Source organism: Pygocentrus nattereri, chromosome 1, assembly GCF_015220715.1.
Source record: "Pygocentrus nattereri isolate fPygNat1 chromosome 1, fPygNat1.pri, whole genome shotgun sequence".
Classification (NCBI taxonomy): Eukaryota; Metazoa; Chordata; class Actinopteri; order Characiformes; family Serrasalmidae; genus Pygocentrus; species Pygocentrus nattereri.
The window spans coordinates 9,100,254-9,127,246 of NC_051211.1; the positions used below are offsets into that span (position 1 = coordinate 9,100,254).

Consider the following 26,993-nt stretch of genomic DNA (forward strand, 5'->3'; position numbering starts at 1 on the left):
ACCGAATGTCTATATTTAAAAAGGCCGTCCAATCCACAAATCAACCATTTCATATTTCGTAACAAGCTATGAAAAAGTAAGTGCATAACACAAGAGCTAGTGTTTCTTACAAAACATATAAAACGCCCCAAAAACGGCTTCATAAATGAAATGAAATCCAAGACGAGATCTCATTATTAATTACACTCCATTCAGGTCCATTATTAATACATTAAAATAACATTTCAAACAGGACCAACGTTTTTGTAATTTTAACAATTAAAACTTTATTGGAATGATACATGTTGCAAAATATTATTCTGTGTACTTTTTTTGTATTTTTTTTTTCTTTTTTGTAATTTTAACATACTCCATGTGTCTTACGGGTATCTGTCAAGTTCTCCAGAAGGTAAAATAATTAAGACTGTTAAAGGCAGAGAATATACAGTATTGTTTCCCCGAAAAGGTACAATAAACTACACCATCACCATACCTGTGTCGGGAGGAAAGAGTTTCTTGTTATTGAAAATACACTTAGAAAATATGAAAAAAGTAAATCAATCAATGTTTTTTTTTCTTCATGATCTTAAAAAGCAAATAGAAGAGTGTAGGAAACTGGATGTGTACAAAGGCAAATTGAAGCGTGGACTGATGCACACAAAATAGCTGATTGACAATATAGTGAAGGGATGAGAAGGAGACGGAGGGATGTGGGACACCAAACATGTTTCAAGAGAGGAATTGGGCCCAGAGAACCAAGAGGACATAGAGAGGGTGACTGCAACAGCTGAACAACGCAAGGTTTATCACTTATTTACATACTCGGTCAGAAGAGGTCTCAGCAGAGGGGCATCTGAGCATTTCCCATAAATCTTTGGTTACTGGAAAACGATTAGATGCTGTTTGCAGATAATCTGCTTAGAATCTGCTTATAGATTTACTCCCGTATTGTCTCAGTACGTTCAGGGCCCACCTGTATAAGACAGAGCAGAAGTGCTCGTCTGAGGCCAACTCCACTTGTTTCATATGACTGTGACCATCAGGATATGAAAGGCCGTAAGCAGATCCCAGATCTTTTTCACTTTGGCAAGCTTTATACATGTGGGTCCTGGGCAAAAGGTCAAGGAAAGGCTCCAATCCGAACCACTTTGGTACATCCTCTGACACAGTATATTAATAGGGGATAGTCCTTGGCCAGTTTTCTTGTCAAAATACCACTGCAGCCAAGCCAAAGTCTATTTAATTTTTTTTAAAAAGTACTTCAGTAAGCTGTAAGCTTTCCTAGAACACTGTTTTTCCCCCCCAGCACTTGAGCTATACAAAACCAGGAGGAGAAGCAGTTTCCCCCATTCATTTATGCTTTGGAGTCTTAAAAGAGAAAATAATAATAATAACAATAATAATAATAATAACAATAATAATGTGAGCGAAAACCTCCATGGTGATGTAAGCCTACAGGTGGCAACTGCAAAATGAAATAATCCAAAGCCTATTTTGTTTTGAGTTCTAAGCAGCCCTACAACATGGGACATCGGCATTAGGGGTCGTTTTTCTCCCCCCCCCTTCAAAGTTACTTCTCTGCCACCTCAAAAGAGCAAAGCTTGCATCCCAATTACTGTTTCGGTCGTGCGAGTCGCAGGCCTGAATGACATCGGCTGTCTACAGTGGGGAAGATGTGGACAAACAAAACATTACAAAGCATTTCTCAGTGTCCTTTTCACTCGACAGCCATGTCAAAGAGATACTTCTGTTCATCCAAAGACATACAAACATTGTTTCCCCCCCCAAAGATCTGTTTTTAAGCTGGCACCAATTCGTTAGCTTCGAGAACATTCAGTAAAAGTAAATCAAACTACAACACACTTTGTTAAAAAAAAAAAAAAAACTGTGAGAATCCTCAGTTACATCACATACAAATCACAGAAATGCAGGATTTAGTAGGAGCGGTTAGGACGGCACCTACCAACAGCCTTCCACAGCAAACCGCTGACTCCTGTATGACAGCGCTGAGAGCAAAAAACAAGCTTCTGAACACGATGACACACACACAAGCAAAGCTATGTTTAAAATAAACTAAATAATTACCACAAATGTTTTTCATTATTGCACATGATGGGGCACTACGAACATCTCTGAGATATTTGGGTTTAGATTGTCTTGCATCCTACAGAATCAAAGAGCAAGAATTACTTTTTTCCTCCCCCCCATGTTCTCATAGCTCCCACGTCAGAGAACTAGATTTGAATGGTCTTAATTTAAAATGAGGGCACAGGAGATCTGCTTACTATGGAAGACCATTTCCACCAGGTAGAGGATGTTCCTGGCAGCAGTACAACCACATTTTGACTTCATCTCAAAATAATTACTTATTTTCTCAACAATTTGCCTTATTATCCTGAAACGACTTGATTTCCAATGTCCTGAAATTACTTACTTGAAATTGAATAACTCATTCAGACATTCAGTCAGAACTTCAGCTGAACTCAATTTCATTATTTCAAGATATAAAGTCAATATTTCAAGAAAAGAAGTCGACTGTTTGAAAATAAGGTATTATTTTATAATAGCAAGTTATTATTTAGAAAAATCTAGTAATATACCTTGAGAAAATAAGTCATTTCAAGAAACTGTCAAAAAGTGTACCTACTGCTGCTATCAACAAAAAAGGAGAACAAAAACAGGCTATTATTTCTGCTATACCTGGGGGGGGGAATGGGCTTCCTTAGCTTTTCAATTTATTACACACATAGAAAGCCCCACCAATAGCCATAAGAGCATCCTGCAGTTCATTTACAGATGGGTAGTCAAAAAAAAAAAAAAGTTCATGTGATCTGGAAACTTGATTTTTCTGGGTTTTTTTGTGTTTTTTTTGTTAAAAGACGTATACATGCCTTGCCTGCATGTACGATCATTAGAGTTGTTCACTAAAAGGCAGCTTTCTGTAGTGGGCATTCAAAAATGAGAAAAAGAAAAAAAAAAAAAAAAAAAAAAAAAAAACCCTCGTCCCTTACCAATCACTCGAAAGATGTTACTAAGAACCAAACTCTCCAATTCCGGATTTAAACGCAGGTTGTGGGGTTTCTTCACTGCATGGCAAGACACACAGCGAGTAAACACACCATCACTGGAGCAGAAACCTTGTTTAGTCCTGCTTTAACATTTTGCAGTACAAAAATAACATGCAACTCTTTTTTTTTTTTTTCCTTTCCCCCCTTCCGGAGAGATTTTTGCTACTTTTCTTTTTTTCACGTCAACACACATCAACCAGCTCCACAGCAACTACAAGCGCTTGTGCTTGAACAACTCAACTTCACATTTTTTTTCCTTTTTCCATTTCGGCAGTTAAGGTGATTTGATTTACCCTTCATTTAGGTTTCAAAGCTGAACAAAAAAGCTGGGGGGAAAAAAAAAAGTAGACATCAAGGTATGTAGCTGCAGTCCATCATTTAACAGTACATGTGCTACCAAAGACTGATATTCAGGAGTGCGGTGGCCATTTTAAAACCACAGAACTTCCTCCACTATGGCTGCTTGTGAAACCCACTGCTGAGATTTGACTGTTAGAAACTAAAACTTGCTAGCAAAGTCCAAATCATAATGTATGTGTTAAAACAAACAAATAAACAACAAAAAAACAAAACACAAGTTAAAATTGAGGGAGAATTCGACAATTTTAAGTGGTCAACACTGCCTAAACATGTCTGAAAAATGTACCAAACGTGAGAATTCTGCATGAAAAAGAGGGGGGGAAAAAAAAAAAAAAAAAAAAAAAAAAAAAAAAAAAAAAAAAAAAAGTGTGACAGGGTGTTGCCAAGCTTAGTTTTGAGGAAATGACAAACGGGAGCTTGCCATTCCAAACAAAGACAAAGCGCCCCGAACGCCACACTATGGAGGACAATACAATCCCTCCTCACCTGTTTTCCAATAGTGCCATTAGGCTGGCTAATTTGACTTAGTATTGCTAGGACAGATTTTGAATGGAAAGGTGCAGAAGAGGGGTAAAAAAAAAAAGAAAAAAAAAAAAAAAAAAAAAAAAAAAAAAAAAAAAAAAAAAATCAGTGAAACAACACGGAACAGGGTAGAGAAGAACAGAGCAAGGCTCGGCCGCCGCGCTCGATTAAGAAGCCGCTATCCAGGAGTGAAGCGTCCTGGACGAACCACAATTCAGTACCACAGATTAAGCTCTGTGCCCCGTGCCAACCAAAACCAGAGAGATGATTGCACCTCTACCTAGAGGACCCTCTTTACAAACCAAAGGGAGAAGATGAAAACGGATAAGTATAGTAATAAGTGATAAGCGATCTCGAAAGGCAACAACACTGCTGGCTCTCTCTTGGGACTCTTTTTTTTGTTTTCCCTCTCTCCATCTCTGTGTGTGGGGGGTCTACATCATTGTTGTTGTTACTGAATACAGGCTCAGTCCAGTCTATCATCTCTCTCTTTTTGCCGCCCCCCTTCGTCTTCATCACTCCGTCGCTCTCTCCCTCCACTGCTCCAGGCTGGGTCTAGAACTCAGCAAACTCCTTTCCGCATTTTTCTGTGAATGAGACTCGGATTTCCTCTTCCTCGTAATCGTCAAAATTGCTGGTGTCCCCAGGTCCTTTGCACTTGGGGATGAAGGGGGCTTCCACCTGAAACACAGACAAACATTATGTTATAACAGGTTCTGATTTCAGTGACTGATCAGATAACAGTTCTGTAACACCCGATTCAGTAAGTCACGAAATATGACATTTTACTCCAATGATTTGACTATTTAGGTGTGAGTCAGAATTATAGCGTCTCCACAAATACTGGCACACCTGGAAAACGAGCAAAAAATTTTTTTTCAAAATATTTATTTTTTATTTAATATTATTTCAAAATATTAACATAAATCTAATCTTTAGAAGTACAATGATTGCAGAAGACAAAAAAAAATAGGAAATATAAATTCTCATATCTGTGTGTGGCACACTATATATATATATATATATATATATATATATATATATATATATATATATATATATATCTATATATACACACACACACATATATACACACACACACATATATACACACACACATATATACACACACACACACACACAGTTAAACTGTATATTTACCAGAAACAATTTCATGACTGATCATTTAAGTGCTCCTCATCGCTCAGGTAAACTTTAAAACAAAATATGATTGGGGATTTATTTAATCTGTTACATTTTACCTATAAGAATTTCTAGAGGTGGCAATAACTGTGGTATACATACACTCTCTTGCCAAAAGTATTCACTCACCCATCCAAACCCACTGAATTCAGGTATTCCAATTCACTGCTTCTACCAACGTTTGTGAAAGAATGGGTCTCTCTCAGGAGCTCAGTGAGTTCCAGAGTGGTACTGTGATAGGATTCCACCTGTGCAAGTCCAGTCGTGAAATTTCCTTGCCACTAACTATTCCACAGTCAACTGTCAGTGGTATTATAACAAAGTGGAAGTGACTGGGAACGACAGCAACTCAGCCACGAAGTGGTAGGCCATGTAAAATGACAGAGTGGGGTCAGCAGATGCTGAGGCGCATAGTGCACAGGGGTCACCAACTTTCTGCAGACTTAATCGCTACAGACCTCCTTCATGTGGCCTTCAGAAGAGCTCAAGAACAGAGCATAGAGCTTCATGGAATGGGTTTCCATGGCCGAGCAGCTGCATCCAAGCCTTACATTACCAAGTGCAATGCAAAGCATTGAATGCAGTGATGTAAAGTGCCTCCACTAGACTCCAGAGTTTTCTCCGTCTGGCAATCTGAGTCGACGAGTCTGGGTTTGGCGGTTGTCAGGAGAACGGTACTTGTCTGACTGCAGTGTGCCAAGTGTAAAGTTTGGTTGAGGGGGGATTATGGTGTGGGGTCCTTTTCCAGGAGCTCGGCTAGACCCCTTAGTTCCAGTGAAAGGAACTCTTAACGCTTCAGCACCAAGAGATTTTAAACAATTTCATACGGCCCCTTCCTGTTCCAACATGACTGTGCACCAGCGCACAAAGCAAGGTCCATAAAGACGTGGATGAGCGAGTTTAGTGTGAAAGAACTTGACTGGCCTGCAGAGTCCTGTCAACCTGATAGAACACCTTTGAGGTGAATTAGAGTGGAAACCAGGCCTTCTCATCCAACATCAGTGTCTGACCTCACAAATACACTTGTGGAAGAATGGTACAAAAATTCCCATAAACACACTCCTAAACCTTGTGGAAAACCTTCCCAGAAGAGTCGAAGCTGTTATAGCTGCAAAGGCTGGGCCGACATCATATTAAACCCTATGGATTAAGAAGGGACCAAATAGACGACCAAATACTTTTGGAAATATAGTGTAGATTTAAGAAAAACATTTATTTCATGCCAAGATTTTATTTTATTATTATACCTTAAGTGAGGTTGGATTTATGTTAACATTTTGAATGAAAAATCGTAAGTATAAGTAATTAAGAATGTTTTTTAAAGCTCTTTTTGCCCATGATTACCAGGGTACCAATATTTGTGGAGGACACTAAAACAAACAAACAAACAAACAAAAAAAAAACTAATGTGGCTGGAGAAACTATTTAACATAGTAACATATATACACATACGAAACAAAAACAATACACCAGTAATAATAATAAAATAAATAAATAAATATTTCTCAAACATAAAAAGTTTGTACAAAAGCCTCTAATTTGCACATCAAATCCAAAATGGGGGGGGCTTTTAGCACAAAGCCGTTGATGCGGTTAACGTCATGATGTAACGATGTAGAATCTTAAAATAAAACTCAAAAAATGATTTTCATTTACATTCTGTTGTTTATTTTCAGGTTTAAATGTTCAGTTTGTTCTCAGCCTTCTGGACCCCACTGTAGTTGAGACAAGACATCTTTGGTGTCCAGTTTTCGTCCTTAGATTTGCACTTCAGCAACTGGGCTAATGTAGCTATAAAGTAATGGAAATCTAAAGGGGTGTTGTTTTTTTTCCCTTAAACAAGAAAAGCACAAGTAGTCAGGGTACTCTGGAGATTGTGTTGTGGTCACATGATTTCTTTCCCAATGCTAATATTAACTGTGAAAACTATGAATAGCAGCTTTAACCTCTAATTTAGCTTTTGATCAACATTTGAAAATATATGCCGTTTTACAGCAACTCTGTCTAGCTAGTGTCTTTTTAAAAGGGAAAATGTTTGACTTAAATTACTATTACATTTCACCAATCAATGGTCTGCAGCATTTCTAGCTTCACTCATGCACTCTAGCTTGGCACACTTGGTACTCTGGCAGGAAGGATAACCAAATTCAGCCTATACACTCCGGGCTGGTTTACTTGGCAGAGGAAATGACCAGATGTGTGATCATGGGTTTGTAATCAGCAGAAAAACCATCTCACTGACTTCTATTACATTAACTCACAACTTGCAGATGGAAAATAAAATGGCAGCACCAAATGAACTTCACATCAAATCGCTCTGCACGACTTTGTTTACATTTCATCTACCAAATTATGCAGAAATTCTAAACAAAACTGGTGGAAGTTCCCTTTAAGTTTGAAAATAGCCTGAGAATGTTGACCAATACAGGCATACGTAATTGCATATTACTGTAAATCAATGAACGTAAGTTCAAGCTCCCCAAAATCAATGCAGTAAAAACACCACCTTCAGATCAATGCACTGTAATGCATATTCTACGCTGTTAATTACTCAGGAAGCAAAAAGACCAATGCCTTTCTCCTGAAACCTGTTTACTAATGTCCTAAAGTCTTAACCAACTTGCAACTTCCCCTCTCGGTTCCGGGCATATTATTTGGCTCCCTCACCTTTCTCTGATAAATGGCGATCCAGTCAGTGGTGGCAAACCACTTATGGCCCTTGATGTCGTTGACGCCATTCTTGAGGTTGCCGAAGCGTTTAGTCAGGTCCACCTGCAACAGGTTTCGCAGTAGGTCCTTCAGGTCCGAGCTGAAGTGGGAGGGGAAGCGCACCTGGGGAGGAGGGGAACAGAAGGCACAAGCTCAGAGTGAAGCAGAACTAGAGAACCACACTTTGAGGAGAGAACCAGAACAGCACCATATTCAGCAGAGGACAGGAGATGCTCACTCACACTCATCCACAATCTGCCTCTTTTGTTTTGTGCTGGAGTTACAGAGATAATGCTGGGGGCCAAATAACGATGTGTAAACCTCTGAGCACTGAGCAAACTGCACAGCTACATCATTATATCATATATGTATTGTGTTTGCCTCAATGACATACCATGTGGGCTTCCTTACTCATTTTCCATTGGCTTTTGCACAATGAAATGATGTCGGTCACTGGTAAAAAATGAAAGCAGTTGGTGTGCTACCTTCCCCCAGTGGCAAAGCCTTGGAGCTACGCCACGACTGCCTTAACGTATTCGGTCTTTCTTCTGTGAATGAGGCATGGGAAACGTCACTAGCCAGTCACAGAGTGGTCCCAGGTTAGGAGGGTCCTAAGGCTGATAATATGGCTGTCGTTCATAACTTCTATGAACTTTGAGAATCTAGCCAATGGTTTTTAAGGCACTTCAAGTTACTAAAAGACACTCAAGCATCTGTCAGTATTCATCAAGCAGCTCCTCCACCTCTTTGTATACAACCTTGCCCTTTTCTGCATTCTCCTTGGTCTCTCACTGGCTGTTGTGTAAATCACTAGTTCAGCTACTTCGCTGACCATCTTTGGACTCGTGACAGCTGAGAGTCGTGAAAATCAGCCTCTGATCACTGCAGAGTTAAATTCGAAGGCTGAAGATTGATACATATCCTGTCCTACACTGCTGGATCATCTCTGTCCTCAATCACTTCTGATCAAGCTGGAGACCTGAAAAACTGCTTCCAACTGTGAAAATCTGTTTCAAGGGGGTAAAAATTGTGTAGCGTTTGCACGGCTTCCTGACTATTAATTTCCTGCGTGACAGCTAGCATATTGCATAAACTGCATTTGTTGCAGAGCAACTCAGAAGTGATGGATGGCACTAAAGGTTTGTTCCTCTTCTTCACTCACCTTGCCTGAGACAATCTTCTCATAGATCTGAATGGGCTGATCAGCAAAGAAGGGAGGATAACCAGCAGCCATCTCATAAATCAGGACCCCAAGAGCCCACCAGTCCACTGCTTTATTATAGCCCTGAGAAAGAAAAAGAGAAATTATAGTACAGAACCTCAGTCTATGCACTCGCTCACTTACTACAAATTTAGGCCTACTATGACTAATAAGCATGTGAGTGTCAGTGTGTTACAACATGACTCAGTGAGAGAATGCATCAGTGTGAAAGGTTATTTATTCATTGCTTATGAATGGGACGGCTAGCACAGCCACAGATACGCACTTTACTGAGGATAATTTCTGGTGCCAGGTATTCAGGAGTGCCACACAGCGTCCAGGTCCGGCCCTTAACACGCTTGGCAAATCCAAAATCTGTTACCTACATGAAGGAAGCAGAGAGAAGTGCTGTAAAAAAAATTCATTCAATCCACATTTTATAGATGAAACTCCTTTGATTTGCATCAAATATGTGGGCTTGTCGAGTAGTTTTTCTTTGGGCCATAAGCCACTGTACAACGCGGGGGTCGTACATTTTCTAAACAAAAGAATTCCATGACTTTTCCATATCATTAAATGGAATATCCAGGCCAAACATTTAGCATAATGCTATTACTGATACAGGTATACTGTAATACATATCATATGACACTGCTTTTCTGTTTTAGTGATCTTTTTGTAACATATTTGAGCATCAGATACATGACAAAAGTTGTTGCCATGTGGTTTCTTTTTAGCTTTTTAGATTTTGTGCATTTAGATAGCCCTGAAAGATAACTGAAATGAAAGTAATTTTTTATTTCAAATTGATTAAAAAAAAAATAAAAACACATAACATGCTTCCTCTTTATAAATGCGCTTTGTCTGTTTAACGTTTACAAATTGTGTAAGGTTCTCTGACATCATTAAAAAAAAAAAAAAGTCCAGCCAAAACAAGCTATGGCAGGTTTGCAAGGCACTCTTAGTATAGAACATACTTATAATCAAGAAATACGGGTTGATCAACTCTCTGAATAACAATAATAATAATAATAATAATAATAATATTAATAATGACACTGTGCAATATTTGAAATATATGTCCTATGCTTTGACTCTGCTGTCATCCCATATTGACATGTGCAAACAAGTTTTTTGGTATCATTCGTAAAAAGGGATTTAACAGCCACAATGTACAGTGCATCCACTTCAGTGATTAGGATGACACAGTTCCCTGTGTCGTTACATTTAGCTACATCTGATACTGAATCCAGTTAACAAAGAAATGTTTGTTTAGGTTGCGATATGAATTAGCAAATTAGTTCAATGTGGAATTAGCTTTGCATGGAGAGGGGAGGTGACATTTATTAGCTTACCAATGTTTCTGTGTCCATAATTCACTGCATGATTTACTTAATGCATGAAACATTAGGATTATTCTCAAACCCAATACTGTGTTTTAAGTGGGCTAGGCAGTAATGGCAGTAATAGTAAAATGTGCTTTAGTAATATTGTACTCTGCTATTTTCTTAAAAGAGACATTAGATTAAGTTTAGTGGTGTACCCGCTCCAGTACATGTGATTAAGCCCATGTATGGCTGGAAAACTGGCTGATGCGTCACGCTACTGATATTATTTTTAAGGTCATTAAACAGTTTACAGCAGTCACATTCTATATTTTTTGTTTTATTTTTTCCCAGTGTATTAAACTAAATAAAATTAGTCACTAAACAGTAGTAACAGGGAACCCAATAAGAACCTAATAACACATCCTCTCGGGTAGTGGTCACCAGCCCTGGTCCTGAAGATCTATTTTCCTAGTTCCAACCACAATGTGCGGCACCTACTCCAGCTAATTAACGTATTCCCAAGTCCCTGATTGGCTGGATCAGAGGAATTAGTGTTAAGTAAGGAGGCACTGAAACAGACACTGGTTGGAACAAAACTCTTGAGATCTAGATCTCCAGAAGGGTTGGTGATCACTGCTCTACAGGGAACAAACGTAAATATTTGTAGTTTTTAAAAATTTTTTATTTATTAGAGTTTAACAAATTGAAGAAACTCCTAAAATATAAAATGTGCAACAGCTTTTGCACAGGCCACATTTAGCTAAAGTCAAATAAACAGTAAATGTGCATTAAAATGTGGAGAAGGGTTGTTCTCTGTAGATGATCTTATTCAAGTTAGAAAATCAACACAACATAATTGATTAGGGTGCGCAAACGTTTGCATGTGTGTTTGGTGCGTGAGGTGAGCAGTATGCTCTGAACTGTGTGTTTGTGTGTGTGTTTACCTGTATATAACCCTGCTGGTCAATCAGCAGGTTTTCAGGCTTCAGATCTCTGTAGATGAGGTCAAGCGAGTGAAGGTATTCAAAGGTCAGAACTATCTGGGCAGCATAGAAGCGAGCATGGGGCTCACTACAGAGAGAGTAAGACATGGAGGGAGAGAGCACTGTAAATGCAAGCCACTTGACTGAACCACTTGGTTGAAAATGCTAATGCTAACAAATAAATAATAAACAAATAAAGTAACAACAGTGAAAAATTAATTCAGTAAGATGATAGTGGATTAGGGCTCCAACATGAGGTGTCAGCATCTGTTTTAATTGCAGAAGAGCAGACATTAGATCCTTTAATTATGGACTTGAGATTAATAATGTGTGCCCAAGAGATCCTACCTTAATTCTATCTCCAAAATGGTCATTTCTGATGGTTGCAGCCCTACTAACACTGAAAAAGCCAAAAGGGCTTGGATGGATTTGTGTAGCTCAAGTTAGCCTGACTAGTTTCCCCAACTCTGATGGCCACATCTGCATTTTTGGTCTAATCGGATTAAAGTCAACCATTTATATTTTAAAACACAGACAGCTGATGTTGACAATGTGGTGTTCTAAAGGTGTAAAAGGTTTTCTAAGACATCCATCAACACAGCGCATTCTTCTGTACTTGAGCAAATGCACAAACACTCTGTTCCTACTTGAGTAAAAGTATACAAGTGTTCCTTGCTTATGAATGTCCTTAAGTATTAATGAACATGTTACATTAAGGAGACCCGTCTAACTGCAGACATGAAAAACATTTCTTCACATTTACTTTCACACAAGTCTCCTTAGTAGTAGCTGTTCATCAAAAAAGTCCATAATAATTAGGGATTGTGATTTCAGTTAAATTTGATATTTAAGTCTGTAAAGCATTATGTGAAAAAAAATTATTGCCCTATGTTGAAAGGACAATCCTCAGCAGCAACAATAAAAAAAAACACATTTGAAACAGACAAATGCTAGTTGCTCGTTACCTCAGCTAACATTACTGGCCTTGCCATGTCATAACGTCTTTCATCTTGTACCCTTCATCTGGATTACAGCAAGCAGAGACCACACAAGATAAATTCATTAAACAACACTGAATGTTTTATTACACTAAATCTGTTTGAATAGTGTGCGAAACCAGCTTAAGCTTATCAGCACTTTTCCGAGATGCTTCCTTTGCGGTACAGCTGAGTGCTGTACTATCTGCTGGCTCCACACGGCAACTACAAGTAGGTTTATTTTTGAAACTTAAGTCAATTAACACCACTTTTTAAAAAAATTTCTGCATAAACCATTCACCAAGCTATTCAGAATGGTGCAAAGTGATGCACTGTAGAGAAACGTAATTCAAATTTATTTAAAGAGTTTTTGTTCCTCCTTACTCAAAACAGTTACTTAATTCCTGCCAATAAATATCTCCAAACTACTGCTTCAGTCCAACATTTATTGGGCACTGCAGAGTGCATAAAGTGCCAAATAACTAAATAAAATAAAATACATTTTCAATTTTTTTTTTGTATACAGACCCTCAACCACTGTCTAGGAATTACACTTTTATTTGGCGTGATCTCAGACAACACACTGACTGTAGCGAATCATAAGCTACCTTATATTGCATATTCATGCACTGTGAAATCAACTGAGCCTCCCACACTCCACATGCTCTGCATGGTTCTACTTGAATAACGTTCAAGAGCCACAAGGAGATGGCACCCATTTAGAGATGCAGTTTTTTGATGTAAGGAGGACATGGGACACTGTATATTCTATTCCAAATAATGAGACCAAATCAAAATGACTCAAATTACTTTCTGGGGTTGAAGTGAAACCCAGAAGAGGTTGTACAAAGTGTTTTATTGCCAACTCATTTGAAAATACAGCTCTGAATATACCAGCTAACGAACTGAAAGAAACAACTTGCCCATCAGACACTGGAGGCAATGTAACATCTAACAGCCTTGTCTGTAGGACACCTGCATGCCCCCAAACAGGAGACAGCATGCCAGTATAATGTTCATCCAGCTCATATTCATATCATTTTTGAGTTATAAATTCACAGTTAGCAATAAGAGCCTGTAGTTTTCTTCCTATTGCCAGCTTCTTCGAATTTTCCCATTCCATCTTAAATGCTGTGGCAGTTATAAAACTTTAGCCTTATGTTAAAATTATAGTTGAAATGCAAAAGACTTGATTCGCTGGCTAATAAACAGAAATCTAAGCTGTAGCAGCTTCTTGGTGGCATCGTTCACGGTCAGATTTGTTTGTTAGCCTAATTGAAGGTTTTGCATTTCAGACATAACATTAAAATGAAGCGGACGTCCACCTCTAACTCGCAATTTAATTTCCCTGTTCCACCTTAGATGGTGTTGTAGTTAAGTTACATTACATTCAGGCCGTTACATTTGATGTAGAGACTGTCAGTTAATCTGCCGGTGTCCACGCCCACAGAGCAGAATGGTAAAAGGCAACAGAGAATAAAAAATATATAAAACTGTCCTTTTAAATGTTGTTTTGTGGGAAAAATAGAAGGCAATTAAAATGAGCAAATTGTTTTTTTTTTTAATCTGTGAGAAATATTTTAGCAAACAACTGTGGAGGATTTTTACTCTAGAATGACCAGTGAGCCAGTAAATATGAAAAAATAAATTCCTGCCTTCATACACCTCTCTGCCATGAATTTAAAAATCTTCTCTCAAACCTACAACGAAACAATGCTTCAGGTCCTGTATTCAAAATCATTTCATGTTAAGCTTTTTGTAAGGAAGCTTTGCAGATATTAAACTCTCCATTAAAGTATCCAGTTCCCATCACCACCACTAAACAATTCTGATTCTGTAAGTTTCTCTAGAACAGAGCATTTCACACCAAACCACTCTGAATGACACTGCTGACTTTGTTCAAACTAAACCATGTAATTATGCCGAAACTGAAAATCAGTGGAATTAGTCTTTAAGTACACCGGCAAGCATATATTTTTGTATTTTTCATCACCTTGCACTTTTACGGAATAAATATTTTACCAACTCCTTTGCTTTTACCCAAGTACAGAACTACTGTAATTCGGTCACTTAAGGGTAATGGTGGAGTGCACTGGTGAAGACTTACCTGAACCTGCCGATTCTTCTCAAGTGAGAGAACATTTCCCCTCCAGGAACGTACTCCATTACCATATAAAGATTAGTATTGTCCTGAGAAATTCAAAGGGGCACAAATGGAGCTTCACTGACGTCATGTTAACTGCTAATTTAATTATCTGTTAATTGAACAAAATTAAATGCTTTTTAATACCTTTTTAAGACCTCAACACAGCAAAAATACAATTTCCATCCTCACCACATGCACCCAAACTCAAATGTCATGTTCTGTTGTGTATTTTATTAAACGTGATTGGCTGAAGAAGAATGGAGATTCCACTTGCAGAGTCTTCTAAGCGCTTGTGCCTTTGTTGCTAGTTTTATCATCCTCTAGTCTTTCATCTGAGGTCAAATTCTGAGTAAATGACCATGTCGGATCATTTCCACTGGCACAGTGTTCTGAATTATTTAAAAGGTGGAAAACTTTAAAAATCATCTTAGAATTTAATTAAGGATGGCTTGCTTCACCCCTACCCCACCTGATCTGTAATATGAAGCATCACCCTATACTGAGTCTACTCCAAATTTTTTTTTTCATAGATAATATGGCTGCACAAATTAGATAAAATTTGCTAGGTTGCCAACAAATATCAGAGTAAAATGATGTCTGTACTGTACTTTTTTTTTAAATGACTATATGAAAGTTTCTTTTTCTTTCTACTAAGGATCTCATTTTATTGACCTTACTGATTTGGCTACCAGGTACTTTAATATTTTACAGTAAAATGTACAAATAATTTTTTTGTAGACTACTTATGTTACATTTTATCTGCCCACTTTTAAATGAAAGCCAATTCGAACACTGTAGAAACACTGAAGCTGCAGATATTATAGATTTTCATTTTCTACCTTTAGACTCTGTTACCTTTAGAAAACATGCCTCCCTGTTACAGGTTGTGGCTAATGCCCGTTTATGGTGCATCTATGACAGTGAAGTAAACAACGCTAAAACGAGACATAAGTTTCAGAATGGACTGGGCTAAATAGCTGATATGTGATTCTTTAAAATACGCAATACGCCTAAATGCTCCTGAATTTAATACCTCTAGGAGTTCAAAAAAAAAAAAAAAACCCACGTATGACCTTACACTTTCAACAATTTGGGAAAAAATTTGGACACAGACAAAATACAGTAGCAGTGCCACATTTAAAAACTGCCATCAAAAACTAAGAACGATCATTATTCAACATCACATACCAAACTTAATTAAATCCAATTAAACAGGACTAATTATGATAAAATACCCTTTGTAATAAAACAGACAGTCAGTATTCTTTAGGTACTGAGCATATCCACAATATGGTAATTTTAAGAAAACTGACCCAAACACTGCTCAGAAAGCACATTGTGAATGAAATGAAAATCAAAATAACGGCAGAATATCATCACATTGCCCATCCGTACGTTAAAGACCAGCAGGAATCCTGTACAGCCACACACACACACACACACACACGAACACAGTAAAAACAAAAATCTACCTTGAAGGAGTGCTCCAACCGTACAAGAAAGGGAAAGCTGACTGCTTGCAGGATGCGTTTCTCATTCAGTGTGTGTTCTATCTGTTTCAGCTTGACCACCTGAAGGACACGACAAACAGATGATCAGTTAAACGCACTCAGCTACACCTTCTCAGAATAACCACCCAAACACTTCTAATACCCCTACCCAGACCAGTCATAGCATGCGTCTCGCTGCCCTGCACCTTTCTGTGTTTTCCTTGCTCTAAGGCAAACTCACCTTCTGTTTGTCGAGAATCTTCATGGCAAAGTGCTGGCCTGTTTCTTTGTGCTTGACTAGCATGACTCGGCCAAAGGAGCCCGTGCCCAGCGTCTTCAGCCTCTCGAACTGGTCCAGAGACGCAGTGTTCTGGTAGTGAAAGAAAAATCAAGTCGGGAAGGTAGTAATCGGATGATGAGAACGCGGAATGGAATCTAAGGCTGTTTTCACACCTAGTTTGTTTGCTGAGCTCCACAGCAGTTTGGATTTTTGTGACACAATCTTTTTCTTGTGGTTTGGTGGATTTCGCATAACAACGGTTGAAGTGCACTAAGCATATGTGGGTGTTCTTTGGTCAGAAACCTGGCAGTGATACGGGTATTCAGTAACTTGTTACTTTCACATTTGCCTCCATTAGACAATGTTTTTAACTTTTAGTCGCCTGTCAGTGTATCAGTATATAAAACCCAGATCAGTCCCTTACATGCACTCTTCAAATACAGCTATGTGCTATGTAGTCTGGGTGCCTTGGAGAAATGACGTTTCTAATAGAAAGAGTTTCTAAATGAAAACAAGTTCACACACCCTCTACAGAGAACACACTTCCTCACATTTTAATGCACTATTACTGTTGGTGAACTTTACAATGTTACAAATAAACAAACAAACAAACAAACAAACAAACAAACAAACAAACAAAACACACACGTGACCCGTGCTGACATTTTATATTGTTCGTTTTCTTCCACCATGTTAAAACTGTGCCTTAAAATTTGCAGAAAATATTTTACTTTATATTTAAAGTATACTTACTTTATATAGAGGACATTTTAACTTATTTTCCCTTAAATCAACAAAATGTGCAATTTGCTCATCATTTGTTGTACAGGTTGATTCAGTTGTGAATGTAATAACACACGAATTATGATAAAATACAGGTGAAGGTGGAAGTGCTTATGTCTACATGCATCACAAAGTAATAAAAATAAACCTTACCTGACCTTTGTGATTTTCTTTAGAACTGATTGGATTTTTTAAATGTGAATTCAACCAAATCAGGTCACTAATGGTCAAAAGTACATACTGCATGCTTCAAGAATGATGAGTGCCTGTGAACTGTCAAATATTAAAACAAGTAGATCAGGCCTGTGCAGCTCTGATGTCTGCTGAGACGTCGGATGCTGAATGCCTGTTTTGTGCAGCCCATCATAAAAATGTGTTCTAATGAGCTGTGAACTGAACCACTAAACCAGGGTTCAACAGGAAATGGACCGAGACCTGTGAGTGTCTGCCACAGCCAGTCTACTGTGTGTGTTTGTATGAGAAAAGCACTGTATCAATTCACATTGTTTGGTGTGGACCAGTGAATGGATGGAGTATTGACACCTACCAAAACCCACCAAACTAAAGAAAAGGTTTGACAGCTGTGCACCAAACAACTTAGGTGTGAAAGCACCTAGGAAGGTCTCAGACTCAAAGAACATAAAGATTAACACACAAAGGTTTAATATGAGTCATAGCTCACATACGTTAGCTGGGCACTTCATTAATCACTATATTCATTAGATTCCAAACAACATACTATTCCCATTATACTAGCACCTAATATTTTTTGCACAAATGTTCCTCATTTTTCCTTTCCTTCATTCCTTCATTTCATTTTTGTGGTTCAATGATGACACAAACTCATTTTTAACACCACAGTACTTGAGTATGTAAATAGTCACCCACTGGTGTGAACGACTGTAGCTCAGCTGAAGGGCAATATAATGAACTGACAGATACTAAAAGTGGTCATTCATTTCAGATATAGATCTGTTTCATTTGAGCCATTATCCAAATAAAACAATTACAGTGGTAAAAGTTCATTTTGTGTCCAGAAGGGGGCACACAACTTTCATTATCTGTACACATGACGGAGAGCCTCTGTAATGTTTATGAAAGCGAGCTTTCTGCTCCCTCTAGGATTTTTCAGCCACAAGTGGACCTTCTAAGTGTGACCAGCAGGAGGTACGCTTTGACAACTGCTCCCAAATGTAACAACGGTTACCATCGGCCATGCAGCGATGACCGAAATGCAAAAACTATACAAGAAGAAGTCCTACATTTTTTTCTTTCTTCAGTACAATTTAAATCATATAATCTGTGTGTGTGTGTGTGTGAGTGGGGTGGGTGCAGAAAAAAAAAAAAAAACAAAAACACCCAAACCTACCTGTGCTGGATTCTCCCATTTTTTGAGGAAATCTTCTTTGGCTTTAGCAAGAAACTCCTTCACTAAAAAATGAAGAAAGAAAGAAAAAAAAAAAAAAGACCTTATTATTGACCTTATATTATCAACTTAATGTCACCTGCATGACAGTATAAGAGAACCCTATTTAAAAAAAGAAACTTTTGATGAACACATACTAAGTTCAGACTGATTTATGTACAGAAGCTCCACTGACTGATAAAACAGACAACACAACCAGTTCAAACTGCTTAAGGTAATGCTAGCTTTACACATAACTGAGGATGTCCATTTCACACTAGGCAGAAAGCTGTTTCTTTTGTTTTGCTTACTTATTTGTACTTTCATGCTTAATGCAAAGCATGTAACATTGTATTTTTTGGCAAGGTAGCACATGGCAGCTTAAGTCTGAAAGCAGTTTCAGCAGATTTGTCCAATTTGTTAAATTCCTTAAAAATGAGCCAAAATAGACTCAGCATTGTTATAACAGTTGAGCAGAAAAAGGGACATTCAGACATTTATTATTAGACTTGTTTGCAGTACACTTTAAAATCAATGAGGTGGAACACACATTCCAGATGAATGACGCCTGGTTGCTTTGCCATCACTGTTATCCAACACAGATATGCTGGGTTTTGACATTTTTTTCCACTTAGAAAATCACTAGAAATATGAATACAACATCAGTTAGCTAGTTTAGGCTTTGGGTCTTTCTAAAGCAGTCAGAAAGCACTGCAGGCTGGTTTTCACGTTACCAACAGATGCCTTAAAGGGGAACCATACAGCAAATCATGTAAAATAAGTATTTAACGGTTACCAACATCCATACTGTTCCTGTAGCAGCTGTGGAGGTCTTTAGTAAATTTCTGTCAGGGGTTTCGAAACATAGAAGTGCCATAAATAAACAGTAATACTTTCTAAAGTAGCTTCTATGGCTGCACAATATATTTGTCAATTCTTATTGTGACTCTAGCCTTTGTAAAACTGATGTCTTAGCAGGCTGCAACATGCAAAGAACCCCTTTAACCAATTTGAAAGGTTTTACTGTGTGCTGTGAATATCCTGCAATCACAGGTCGAGCTGAGTGTTTCTGTGGGTATTTTGCTGAGGCAAGCTGTTCACATAATCCAACAAAAGTAACTTATTTTGTTCAAAACGATGCAGGCAGGTCTTTGACCGTGTCTCATTACAGATTTACCAGTGCACATTTTTATATTGCAAGCTGTCCTGCAATCACAGTATGTAGTAATACAATTTCAGTACAATTATGTCCATTTCATGCAGCCCTGGTGGACTTCTAACCCGTTATTGCAGTCTATGGAGGGACCACTTCTCCTTTCGGTTCCGTTGTGTGTTTAAGCCCATGGCCATCTTTCATTTCCACTGCTGTTAAAACCAGATCGACTGGGCTCATGTTATCTAATGCTTCCTGTTCCCACCATGACACAACAAGAGCACACAGTTAAATCAATAGCAGCTGGCACCGGGCACACTGTGTGTATGCAGCACAGTATTGTCAAGCCTTAAAACAACTTAAAACCACTGTTTTACTATTAGCAGCAATACAAGGGGAACCTGCTGCTAACCAGGGGTCTGGGTAGCTTCCTTTTGACTGATCGAAACAAAACGTCCACAAATGCCAATGAAAGTTTCACAAAACATTTCTGTCGTGCTCTTATAACACAACATGAACCCACAAGCACGAAGTTGGTGCACCCTCTTGTCTTCATTTCCATCTTAAACAAAAAGTTGACAACCAAACCTCGGCTTTCACCGTCACCTATCTTTGGGAGCAGCTAACACCAAGGCAACCTTTACGCGGCGGCTTGGCACTGCTGGTCGTGTAAAGGCAGGGTTTATACCAGCTTCCAATAATGTAAGAACAACGTTCCCCACCCACCCAAAAACAAAAATGTCCTAATTCATAGCCTAAGCTAGCTATCAAGCTAGGTAATCTAAAGTTGACCATGGTAAAGACGAAAGTAAAGACTCTCAACCAGGCTTCAACCATTCACCCTGGACATCTACACCTAGTGCTGTAACAGATCTGACAAATCTGATCCCTGCTGCAGTAATTCTGTCAGCCGTTACAGTAATCAGTGAAGTAAGGCTGTTAAATGTGTGGTCAGCAATCAGGTGCTGTGTTCAAAACATTTAAATTTTTCTATTTGATTACGAAGACAGAGACGCCCTTTCCCAACAACTGAGCTTCAGTGAACTTGGCAAGCTGGTGATTGTTAACCTCGTAATTTCCACGCGACATAATGCTTATTAACTGCACCCCAAGCTGTAGCCAGGGCCCCTAAAATAAAACTGTGGTTGTGCCACTGCTGTGAACACACACACACACACACACACACACACACACACTTCACAAAAACTCAATTCAATTACTCAGTACTGGAAAATATAAGGGATGCACAACAGGCAGAAACAGCAGATGTTCACTTCAAACACACAATCGTCAATCTGCCAATTTATTTTTACCATTTTTGCAGCTCTGTGTTGTGATTATATGACACACATAATGTGAGGCAGGTAAATGCACTTGCACTGTATTTATAGGCGGCTGTAACAACATCAAAATGACCTCTTGCTTTCGATGTAGCACTTGATTCATATCGTATACACGGAAAAACGATTTTTCAGAATTTAAAATGTCAGTCTCGCCTGTTTAAATGCAAATGATGTCATTTCTATTGCGGCTTTAGCTAATATAAAGTGCGAGAGATGTGCTTGTGTTTCCGGCACTCATTTAGCCCACAAAGTGAGAGAATGAAAGATATAAAAGGTTAATACAAATTGGCCAACAAAATATTTCAGTGAAGGAATCTGTAACGGTGATAAAAATGCACAATCAGTACATTTCTATAATACAGACAATTTAAACAATACAATAGTTTTTATGGGGGATTTTTCATTTGAGAAGCCAGAAATATAAGCCAGAAGTATAGATCAATAACACCGCACAATACATGACACCAATCAGATTATTATTCTTTAAAACAATTTTGGCTTTAAAAACAGGCCATTTCTCATTTCAGGTTATATTTCTTACAGGATTTGATGCCACACCTGGCATCAGATCAGATTTGCTGTACTCTACGTAAACCTTTTCCTAATTGTACAACAGCCTGGAAGTGCCAGCAGAAGTGCACACACACACAGAGTGTGGGAACAGTCCAAGAGATTCCAGGCTGTTCCTCATTCCCCTCCTCCGCTGCCGCGTCCCCTCGCTCGAGGGACCCTCAGGGGAGCCGACCACTGCAACGCACTGCAAACTCTCAAGTGTGTGTGGGAGAGTTAGCAGGACTTAGCGAGGGCCTGGGAGCGGCACGTTCAACCGCCCTCCGCTGCTCAGCAGCCATGCAAACCGGCGCACTGCAGGTAAGCAGGTTTCCGCTGTGCATGCACTTACAAAACAGAGCGTTATACAGTCAGAATGAAAGTGCAAGACACTTGAAAGAAATTATTCAGCAAAAAAATAAACTCCCCACATATGACAAACATAGCAGCACTGGAGCTAGGCGGCTAATGCTGCTAACAAACTTGCAAAGTAAACAGGCAACCAAAACTTTAAATCGTAAATGCATCCCTAACACATCTCGATGTGGTTTAGGACACAGTATGCCTCACTGTGAACTACAAAAAAAAGAAAAAAACATCACCACGTAGCTGAAATTTATCATCACACAGGCATATGGACGCTTCAGGTGTTGTTCACAATGTTTTCTGTTTCAACTGTTAATCTTAAATATTTCCAAAAGTATTCGCTCATCTACCTTCACACGTTTATGAACTTGTGTGACATCCCATTCTTAATCCACAGGGTTTAGTATGTTGTCGGCCCACCCTTTGCTGCTATAACAGCTTCAACTCTTCTGGGAAGGCTTTCCACAAGGGTTAGGAGTGTGTTTATGGGAATTTTTGACCATTCTTTCAGAAGTGCATTTGTGAGGTTAGACCTTGATGTTGGACGAGAAGGCCTACGAGAAGGTGTTCCATCAGCTTGAGGTCAGGACTCTTCCACACCAAACCTGCTTATCCATGTCTTTACAGATCTTGTTTTGTGCACTGGTGTGTAGTCACGTTGGAGCAGGAAGGGGCCATCCCCAAACTGTTCCCACAGAGTTGGGAGCCTGAAATTGTCCAAAATCTCTTGATCTGCTGAAGCATTAAGAGTTCCTTTCACTGGAACTAAGGGGCCGAGCCCAACTCCTGAAAAACAACTACACCATAATCCCCCCTCCACCAAACTTTACACTTGGCACACTGCAGTCAGACAAGTATTCTCCCCCTGGCAACCGCCAAAACCAGACTTGTCCGTCGGACTGCCAGATGGAGAAGCGCGATTCGTCCAATGGCAGTGCTTTACACCACTGCATTTGGCGCCTTGTATTGCGCTTGGTGATGTAAGGCTTGGATGCAGCTGCTCGGCCATGGAAACCCATTCCATGAAACTTTCTAAGCACGGATCTTGAGCCAATCTGAAGGCCACATGAAGTTTGGACGCCTGTAATCATTAAGTCTGCAGAAAGTTGGCGACCTCTGCGCACTATGCGCCTCAGCATCCGCTGACCGCGCTCTGTCATTTTATGTGGCCGACCACTTCGTGGCCGAGTTGCTGTCGTTCCTAATCGCATCCACTTTGTTATAATACCATTGACAGTTGACTGTGGAAAATTTAGCAGTGAGGAAATTTCACGACTGGACTTGTTGCATCATGTTGCACGTGGCATCCTATCACGGTACCATGCTGGAATTCACTGAACTCCTGAGAGCGACCCATTCTTTCATTCTTTGATCGGAACACCTGAATTCAATAATGTGGATGGGTGAGTAAATAACTTTTGGCAACACAGTGTATATTGTGACTAATTTAGCATAGAAATGTTAGTCTAGTCACAATATAAATTGTGAGTTATCTAGCATTTGTATGCCAAATCGAGACACCGAAAGACGAGCTGGATTCCTGAATTCGGCCCAGCACTGTTATCCAAAACAGATGAACGTAGCTTTCAGCTATATGGTGAGATTTTGTTTTTATATAACCATGGTCAGTCACACTGTCCACTAAACCATATCAAGTCTGTGCAATGCCAGTGAGGACTGGGATGAAATTCGAGTGGGTTGAGAAATGTTTTGGGGATGTAGTTAATGAAAAGATTTGAGTGACTATCGACTCCTAGTGGCTGCAATGTTAGCATCATAGCTCTGGTGCTGAACCAAAAATAAAATTTGACACCAAACATGTCTTGGTTGATCAAATACAGCTGGGACAAGTGGAAAACAAGTGGACAAGCGGAAATCACAGAAATGTGATTTTTCATCAAACCATTGCATTAAGATGTTAGGTGAAAGAAGGGTATGGATTCAAAAAAAGATAAAAAGACAAAATTTTCTACTTGATACATATATTAATACTTTATCTGAGATTTGCAAAGAAGTCTATATAGATCAAACAATCGTGCAATATTTAAAATCAAGTCTAGGAAAACCTATAAAGTTTTTTTTTTAATTCAATGCTTTAAAAAAATCATTATTTAAGGTGAAACACATCAGCAAAATACACTGCTGTCTAATCAGCTACAAAGGCTCCAATTTGTCTGAATTTATGATACAGTTGACTATAACATCCTCAGAACAGTGTACTATGACATAAATCATAACAATAATGTGCATACTGTCATATTATTGAGTCCTAAGGTAGAATAGTGGAATATATAAGGTGACATAACATTGACATATTCAGGGAGTGGACTTCAGTGTGAACTGCTGTAGTTGATCAACATCTTCACCCAGACTCCGCAAACATGGAGTTTTGACAGGGCTGCATTCTCACATTTCTACTCCATACAGATAAGCTCACAAGCTACAGAAGCCAAAGGAACAAGAGCAGGGAGAGCAGGAGAACAGCCAGAGACCAAAGTTCATTCAAAGCACTCAGAGAAAAGAATTTCCAGAAAGAAAAAATAAAACAGTACAAGCCAGTCCAAAGCCTGTCCAAACCACAAACACCCTCCACCAAAAGAGAGCAGCCAAATTTAATTTAATTGCTCAGGTACGACTACACACACACACACGCACACAGAACTAGGTTTTTATTACTAGTCAACATAACTCTATTACTCAATAACAACTCACTAAGTATACACCTAAATGGTCTCACATCTAAAACTAAAAATACTGAGTACTGTAGATGTTATTACAATATCTATTTTGATACAAAAAATATTATTGCGCATCAACAGGATATCAGGCTATATATCAGGTTATCTGCCGTGAATTTGGCCATGTCATTCTGATTTTCTTAACTTCTTAAGAAGGAGAAAGGAGAGTCCTCCTTCATCCCTTCCTAACCATGAAGCTCTACAGTACTAACTCCACATTAGAGGTATTTTGTAATACCTCTAATGTGGAGTTCTGTGTATTCTGTGGGGGAAAAAAAAACAAAACAAAAAAACAACGCATTTATTTTTAAATCAAAAAGTCTTTTAAATATGCATATCAAATAAAGAAACTGGTGATGCTATCAGATCCGTGAACTGACCACCCCAGATACACTCAGCACAGTCATCGCTGAATGTGTTTAGGATCACGAGAAGCAGAAAATTTAATCAACTTTGAAAACTGAATTTGATGTGTGGAAAAACATCCCTGCAGAATTCTTAATCTGCTATCACTGATAAGGTATTTAGTTGCTGAGGCTTCTGTTTACTTTTCTATATGTTTATACACGCCTTCTGCTATTGTTTCCTACTGCTAGAACAATTAGCTTAATACTTAATGGTTTCCACTGAATTATTCACACACAGAACTGCATCTGTAGCAAAACTAAACTCAGCGGACTTTTGAATGGTGAGAAGTAGTGATGGAAGAATTCCATGAGCCCCTCACTAACAGCCCTGGCACTTGTGCACTGATGGCCCAGTAAGGGAAACGATCCTTGCCTTTGTGCTGGCCTCTTGTTCAACCAGTAGCCATGACGACCAGAGGGAATTAGCCCCCTCCTTTACTCCCTTACCGTCCACTAGCAACGTGGGACCGTCCGGTGGTGCTGTTGCCACCGCCGCCTCGGCTGATCGAGATGACGACTCCCTCTTCCCTCCATGTCTCCTGGAGCTCTTGCGGTCACACATCGGCACGGCCCACGCTCTTCCTCCTGCTCCTCCTCTTCCTCACGCAGCCAGCCTCATGGCCCTGCGGCCTAGTAGCCCGGTAAAGATCCGTGCTTGGACTGACGGGAACGTCCAGTATAGCCTTTACTTTACCTCCAATCTGCGATGCTGGATGCACCTCTCTCTCTTTCCGTTTCAACAGACTCTCTCTCGCTTTCTCTATTCAGGCAATCGAGTGAACTAAGTCACTCTCTCTAGACCGCTGCAGGTCTATACAGACATTACCCAGGAAGATCAATTGGACCCATGCTCCGTTTGTATCAATATTTATTCTGCACAGCATATCGATCCCAACAGAGGCCTGGTCACCAAGGGGAGTGGCAAAAACCATAGCATCAGAGATAATTTCCAACGAGACTCAAGACAACAATAAACAAGCGGCTCACGGGTGCGGAGCTGCTGCCGTCGTTCCGTGATCTGACTGCGCACGTTAAGCACGGAAGCTCGAGAGCGTTAAAGGAAATGCAATGTATTTGGAAAAGGCTGCACAATAAGACAGCATGTGTTCCCCTGCGGTCGTTCGCACTCAGAGCTGTCACTGTCCTCCAGTTGACAGAGCTCACGATCGATCAGTCAGATCAATCAGCACAGCCCTGGGCTTCTGAGCCCGAGTGTGACGCAAACCAACAGGGTCAGCCTGGGGTGCACTGCCCATGAATTTACTCTAGCACCAGAGAGCCAACCCCTACCCACTCCACCCCCCCCCCAACATATGTATTTTCATGTATTTTACATGAAAATAAAAAAGAATTAAAAAAAAGTGTTCATTTGCAGAGCCTGAGGCAAAGCATTTCAGCTTCCGCCACAGGACGAGAGAGAGAGAGAGAGAGAGAGAGAGAGAGAGAGAGAGAGAGAGAGAGAGAGAGAGAGAGAGAGAGAGAGACAGAGACAGAGACAGAGACAGAGACAGAGACAGAGAGAGAGAGAGAGAGAGAGAGAGAGAGAGAGAGAGAGAGAGAGAAGCAAAAAGAAAAAAAAGATTCTGCTAAAACAGAAAATGGTGGAAAAGATAGAAAAACAAGGAAAAGAGAAAAAAGTTAGGAGTGTTGGAGGGAGAGAAATAGAAAGTGGGAGGGGAAAGAGAGAGGAAGAAAGCAATTGAAAAGCAGAAGAGCACAAGATAGAAATCAACAGAAATAGATAATCAACAGAAATGCAGCTAATACAGCAAGAAACACTTACAAAAGTAAGTACATATAAAAAATGGACAGTGAGTTAAAATAAGGAAATAGAAAAGGGAAAAAAGGAAGCAGATAGATAGATAGATAGATAGATAGATAGATAGATAGATAGATAGATAGACATAGAGAGAGAGAGAGAGAGAGAGAGAGAGAGAGAGAGAGAGAGAGAGAGAGAGAGAGAGAGAGAGAGAGAGAGAGAGAGAGAGAGAGAGAGAGAGAGA

The 26,993-nt window shown here is 39.4% G+C and overlaps 1 protein-coding gene across 3 annotated transcripts in view; it reads right to left on the reverse strand.

The window, feature by feature from the left end:
- Positions 1–240: 240 nt before the first annotated feature.
- Positions 241–26,993, reverse strand: part of prkacaa (protein kinase, cAMP-dependent, catalytic, alpha, genome duplicate a) — a 34,146-nt gene continuing 7,393 nt past the window's right edge. For 2 of the 3 annotated variants that reach the window (XM_017701627.2, XM_017701630.2), the window contains exons 2-10: positions 18,399–18,460; positions 16,208–16,336; positions 15,949–16,047; positions 14,438–14,520; positions 11,315–11,441; positions 9,329–9,424; positions 9,004–9,126; positions 7,800–7,964; positions 241–4,610 (exon numbers count right to left, since the gene is read on the reverse strand). In XM_017701627.2, coding sequence (XP_017557116.1) covers positions 4,485–4,610; positions 7,800–7,964; positions 9,004–9,126; positions 9,329–9,424; positions 11,315–11,441; positions 14,438–14,520; positions 15,949–16,047; positions 16,208–16,336; positions 18,399–18,460 — 1,010 coding nt within the window. In that variant the 3' untranslated portion in view covers positions 241–4,484. Of the gene's footprint in view, positions 4,611–7,799; positions 7,965–9,003; positions 9,127–9,328; positions 9,425–11,314; positions 11,442–14,437; positions 14,521–15,948; positions 16,048–16,207; positions 16,337–18,398; positions 18,461–25,437; positions 25,726–26,993 lie in introns of those variants that run through there. The other variant, XM_017701626.2, reaches the window with a different exon arrangement.